The 6,835-nt window shown below is 34.5% G+C and overlaps 1 protein-coding gene across 1 annotated transcript; it reads left to right on the top strand.

Annotated features, from left to right (window-relative positions):
- The first annotated feature begins 284 nt into the window (after nucleotides 1-284).
- Nucleotides 285-1,244, top strand: LOC125651230 (putative methyltransferase DDB_G0268948). Its single transcript, XM_048879810.2, has 2 exons — nucleotides 285-661; nucleotides 1,082-1,244. Exons 1-2 carry the CDS (start codon nucleotides 285-287, stop codon nucleotides 1,242-1,244), a joined length of 540 nt encoding a protein of 179 aa, XP_048735767.2.
- The last annotated feature ends 5,591 nt before the right edge of the window (nucleotides 1,245-6,835 follow it).

Here is a 6,835-nt window from a genome sequence, read left to right as displayed (position 1 = left end):
ATTTTTATCTGGCATCGATCTTCTGATCTCGCTCCTTAGTAATATTTTGTTTTAAAAGTTTGATTTCTCTTCATAAAAAAGTGAAATGATCCAACAATTTCAAAGTTTGGTTACATGTAATTAAAAAATCTGTTCAAATTTTTAAATGTAGCAAGTGCATATTGGATAATGAGACATTTTTTTCACTGTCTTTTAGGTTGCATTATAATGCAATCACGATTTGCTAAAATCAAAGAGTTTTGAAACGTCAGATTCATCTAGCAGTGTTGACACTCTATCGGAATATGGAGCTCTTTGTGGGCTCAGAGCACTCTGAAACATATCAGAAGTACAGGCCCACATATCCCCCCGCAATGTATGATTTCATTGCTGAATACTGTAAGACTGGCACTGGTTCTTTGGGCTCAGCAGTGGATGTTGGGTGTGGGACCGGCCTTAGCACCCTTCCCATGTGCAAGTACTTCCAGAGTGTGATTGGCACTGATGTAATCGAGACCCAGATAAACACAGCACAGACAACACACAGACAAAGTAACTTATCATTCTGTACCAGTAAGGCCGAATCCTTTGCATTCCTGTCTGACTGTAGTGTGGACCTGGTTACCGTTGCCCAGGCAATGCATTGGATAGAACAGGAACCTTTCTACAGAGAGGTAAAAAGGTAAAATTGTAGGGTCTTACACAACTTAAACATGTATATTTACTGAAGACATACTCTTGTTTGTCATGATCTCAGATACTTTTCTGTCTAATCCAACGTGTCAGAATACACAGTATGTCAGAATACACAGTGTGTCAGAATACACAGTGTAAAAAACAATGGAAATATGAAATTGAGAATAAAAGCATTGGGTCAGAATGCTCAGAGAAATGAATTCCACAGGTGCAAGATTAGACTGTTTCACTGCATTTATATTATCATATAGTAATGAGTGCCAGTCAACAGAGGATCAATTCATATGTATACACGAAATATTAAAACGCATTGGCATTTATTTGTTATGCCAGAGATTTTCAATGATTTTTTTTCCATATAACCAATTATTTCGATATTTCCTCATGTTTTCTGACAATTTTCCAGAATACTGCGCCCCGGAGGTAGTCTAGTGGTATATGGGTATGGTATCGGTACACTAGATAACAGTGATGCTGACAAGATCATAGATAAGGCAAGTTTGACTGGAGAAGTCTACATAGATTCCCTTTTTCTGGTATTCACCAACATTTATCAAGAACAAAGTTAGACATAGCAAATCAATAGCTGTCCTCGTGCTGTCACATACCCATCCCTCACTGACTTTTACTATTGTTTCAATGGAGAAAGTCATGGTTTTCCTTCATTTGAAGAAGAGGGGTATTTTGCATTGTGCTTCTGTAGGTGAATATGTATTGTCTGACCAAATATCTACTATCTAGAAAACCGTAACATGACAGTTGTCAAACTTCTCATGCGGGCTGGTCAGAACTCGGTACAATGATATTCTAGTACAAAGTCCAGTCACCTTTGATCTTCTAATCCCTAAAAATCAAAATGCACACACCAAATGTTCAAACAATAGCTAGAGAACAATTCAACTGATGGCCATCAAACATCGACAGGCAGGTTGGCCGTAGTAGCAGATAGCTCCTATTTGTATTTGTGGCAAAAATCATGGAGCTTTTTACTAACATTCCAGATATTGTTTGGCCAATAACTAAGGACAGATCAGTTCTTATCTGTCCTGATGAGTAAATGACCTAGATCACATTGTGCATTTTAGGTCAGAATGTGAAAAGTCACATTAGTTTTCTTCACATGTACTATGTAGTAATTTGGGACAATGGGACATACATATATGTTTTAGAAACATTTCTTCTTCATTTTGTTAATTGATTTTTGTGAAAATATTGTTTCAGCAAAATAGAACAGGAGTAGACAGCTGTTTTTGATAAAGATAATCAGCTGTTAAATTAAACCATAAAACTTTGAAATGGACACCATTCAAAATCAGTGTGCCAAGAACGGTCTAACACAATCGGTATGAAACACATCAGACAACATTTGACCCAATGATAGGTTGTATTGGAAAACTAGATCGTTATAACGACCATAGAATTTGCGAAATGCTGACTTTAAACGAGACGTTTGGAACCCCTGCACCATCAACTTGTTAGTGAGCCTGCTATGATTTAAAAACTGGCCATAACATAAGCAGAACAAGCTCTTCCGTATCAAATCAGTTGAGATATATATATATACATGTATATATATCAGATTTCGTAATTTCATTACATAATGGTCGTTTCCCATTTCTTGTATGCAGCATCTCCCAAGTCTAACACATCATCAGAAATGTCTCCATTCACTCTACTGTGAGAGCAGACTGAGGTGAATTTGTATTCCCGGACTCGTTAATATCTGGTGATAATGCAGAAAAATTTGTATGTCGCTTGTAAATCAACGATTTGGATATACAATGTATTCCGATTATTCCCTGTAACTTCCATCGTTTTTCGCCTCTGTAGGTTTCCCCCCATCTTCGCTAACCAAGGATTTACGACCCGACCCGCTTCTCTACAAGGTCCAATTGTAGAGAAGCGGAGCGGATCGTAAATCCTTGGCTAGCGAAGATGGTTTGTCCCATGTTATGAATATATTCAATTCAATTTATTGATTCACCAAACATGTTGGCATACAATCACGTTAAACAATATGAGATATATGATAATAAACCAAGTACAAACAGTTCATATAGGTAAGATAAGTTTATTCCAATTTTGGGCCCAGAGGGCATAACAGTAAGACAGTTTATAAAGAAGGAAATTCAAAAAAGAAAGAAAGTTTACAACACTAACTACAGGTTACATAGACTGCAAACTGCATGTGGATGCAGCATGTTGGGGAAACAAGTACATACATATATGAATTGCTAATCATGTATATATACAAGTAAATGGACAGTATCAGTATTATACCAATATATGAATAATAAACTATAATGATTTTTGCAGTTTTAAAGCATCATTTCTTTTTCCGAAAGTTTGCACTAAATATTCACTCAATTTGACAATTACTGGTTTGTCTTCATTAATCATCAACCAAGTAAATTTGTCCTTTTTTGTTAGATAGATGAAAATTTTGTTGAGCTTGTATATACCATTAAAAAACATATTTCTCTCTTCAACATAGAATGTATATATATATATATATATATATATATATATATATATATATATATATACATACACACACATACATACCCCACATGTACATGTGACATATTAAACTGTATGTATGCAATTTAGTATTGCATATATAATATTAATAATATAATTATAGCACTCTACTTTTCTTGCGCAATTCAAAACATTCAACCAAAAATTCACATAACCTTCTAGCATGAACAACATTGACAAGGTTGCAATTTTATTATTGCATGTTGTTCCGTTCGGATGGTTAACGTTTTTTTTCGGGCGATTTCAGGGACGCCTTTTTTTGCGATGTTTTCTTTATAACACATTTATCTTTATCCCTTTTCGTCTTCCCAATAATCACTCTTTTAGTTATCATAATATATTGTGTGTGTCATTTTTAGAAGAAATCTATTGGAAATAAGCCATGTGGCTTTCATGGCATCGTCGGATACCCACGGGTGATCTCGTTTTTTGATGAGTAAAAGACGAGATCAGCCATGGGTATCCGACGATGCTTTCATGGGTAATCCAGAAAAATCAACGAAAAATGAAATCACATTAAGGTGTGAAGTCTCTAATGAAATGAAAGTTATGTACGGTGTAGTGATGAGCTTCAACAGTCACAGCAGCGGATCTCGGGGAGTTGGCAGGGGCCTGGCTCTGCTTTTCCACGATCGGTAAATGAAGTAGGCCATGAACAGATAGCTAACAAGGAGAAACAGTGACACTCCCACCGTCAGCCCTGTTATGAATTTGATATTGAGAGAGATAGAGAGGGGGGGGGGGGCAGTAAAACGTGTAAAGTGAGGACAAATTGCAAGTAATGGACAGAAGTTTTGAGGAAAGAATTGCACTGAGGACAACCCCCCCTCCCCCAAATGTCCTCACAATTACGTCCTCATAAATGTGACTTACAGCATGTGAAAGATGTAGATACAAAATATTAGCTTAGTGAGGACAGGTATGAGGACATGTCCTTACTAATATTCTCTCTCGAAAACCTTTTTTCATGATTCGAAAGAGAGTATTAGATAAACTTTTATAGGTATTCCTATAGCTATACCTAACATTTGCCTTCAGAATAATATATGTGTGTATTCTCTTCTAAACATTGTGAGGACGTCCTCACTTAGAAGGTTTGGTAGGAGAGAGAGAGAGAGAGAGAGAGAGAGAGAGAGAGAGAGAGAGAGAGAGAGAGAGAGAGAAACGTGTTAAGTGAGGACAATTTTTAATCTTTTGACCTGCGTTCTGAGGACAGCAGTGCAAAGTTACATACCCAAATGTAACCTACAGAATTTGAAAATATTAGTGGGGGCAAGTGGCGTGGGAACATGTCCATACTGCAATTCTCTTAAAAACATGCTTTTCACAATTCGAAAGAGGGCATTGGATAAACTTTATAAATTTAATATCACATAGCTACTTTTAAAAAAGATGGTACTTTTTTTTTGCCTTCGCAATCTAAAGTGAAGTTAGCGGATCCAGAAAATGTTCAAATGGGAGGGGATTTGTTGAGTCCTAAAAGGCAAAGCGGACCACTCTCTAAAAATGTTCTATGTACGTTGGGGGCTGCAACCCCGTGAGTCCGCCACTGATTGTGTTTACATCCTCACTAAACACGATTCGAAAAACGAGAGAAAGAACGAACGAGAGAGAGAGAGTATTAATCTTACCTATATCTTGCTCTTTTAGAATAGTGGCTATGTCCGCTCCGGAGTTTGTCATCTTACACTGAAATACGCCCCCTTGTTTGTTGTTTTTTCTTCCGCATTTATAGATTCTGAAAAAAATATATGTATACATAATAAAATTATATATGTGTGATATCATGATATCATATCAAACAAACAGAAAGTAGAGCTTTTAGGAAATGTTAAACACATGTTTCTAGATTAAAAGTAATTCGGGTATTAGAGTTCTTCCGGAAATGGTTTTAAATTGCAGAGAGAGAGAGAGAGAAAAATATAAATAAACATGGCGGCGGGTGGGCGGTAAATCTAGTACTGCCGATTCCCGATAGTCCCGGATTGCGATGTTTTAAAGATAATATTAAAACCGGCCAACAGAATTACTTCATACATCTCGGGAACAATCTTTATGTCCAAATTGATTCACACAATTAAAAAAAAAAACCCAATAACAATAAGTATAAATTCTTAAACTTGAAATGTCACCTACTCAAAAGCGGTAAATCTAGTACTTTGTTATAAATACAAAAACCGAAAACGGTCACTTTTCATTCAATGCATGATTTAAAAAGATACATGTACTTAAAAACATAATTTCAAAAGAAAAAACGATGTTGAATAAATCTTTATGTTTTACTAGAAGTATTTCTTCTTTTTCACAGTTTTAATGATTCCAAAATATACATGTAGGCCTATATAGTATACTGCCGACTCCTGACTCCCGATGGTCCTGGATTGTTTATAGATAATATCAAAACCGACCAACAGAATAACTTCATTCTTCTCGGGAACAATCTTTATGTCCAAATTGATCCACACAATAAAAAACCCCAATGATATATAGATAAATTCTTAAACTTGAAATGTTGCCTCCTCAAAAGTGGTCATTTATAACAAATTTTCCACTTCGGATGAAAGTGAAAACCTTTACATAGCAAATTAGTTTAATTACCATCTGATGCGAGGCAAACCGCATTGCCTATAAATTTTGAATAAGAAATCCTAGGTGTAATAATTTTTTCGGGGGGGGGGGGGTGTTAATGGGGCCAAATCAATAAAAAAAAAAGACATTTCGAAATTCCAAGGGGTGTTCTATTATTTAAGAGAAAATCTATTATTTAAAAATATTATATATTTGTATCTAAAATCAAATGTTTTTATTATATTTTCTAAATTTGAATTTTCTTTCTTCCCCAGCAAAACAATATCTAATAAGAATTTTGAAGGACCAATTTTACATGTACATAAAAAAAATTAATTTATCTGTTAGTTCTGTCAGCCAAGTTTAATAGTTCCAGAACAATTTCAAAAAGTAGCGATAGTGACATTTTATATTTACCAAAAGTTCGAACTGAATATTATAAACGGTCTTTTAAGGTATCCTCCACAATTTTATGGAATCAGTTGCCTGAGTCTGTCAGATGCTGTAGTTCTATTACCTCTTTTAAATCAGCATATTTGCAGCATTATTACTCAAATAAGTGATATATAGATATGATGTATATGTTGGGGTTTTTTTTTTGTTCCCCCCCCCCCCCCCCAGTGATATCGTGTGTATATTTTATGTATATATTTTATATTATGTTAATATCTACTTTTCTATTCTCTCATTTATCTGTCTGTGAATATGTTTTATACAGGACCACAATGTAAACTAGTCATTTGTACTAATTGGTCTATCCTGTCTAAATAAAAGAATTTATTATTATTATTATCTTGATTTTCTAATGATTAAAATTTACACATATTAAGGCTCAGAATTTGTTATATATCTGTTAATTAAATAATCAAAACATTGTTAAAAATCATATATCAACAAAATCATATACATTTTGAATATTTTCTGTTATTATAAAAAAGAATTAGATACCGTATCTTTTATTTTTATTCTTTAATAGAATTATTTTTTGCGATAAATAAACGTACATTGAACCAAAATAGAACATATGGTTTAGTATTTTTGACTAAAAAAA

Source organism: Ostrea edulis, chromosome 5 (assembly GCF_947568905.1).
Source record: "Ostrea edulis chromosome 5, xbOstEdul1.1, whole genome shotgun sequence".
Lineage (NCBI taxonomy): Eukaryota > Metazoa > Mollusca > Bivalvia > Ostreida > Ostreidae > Ostrea > Ostrea edulis.
This window is presented reverse-complemented; position numbering and strand designations above follow the sequence as displayed.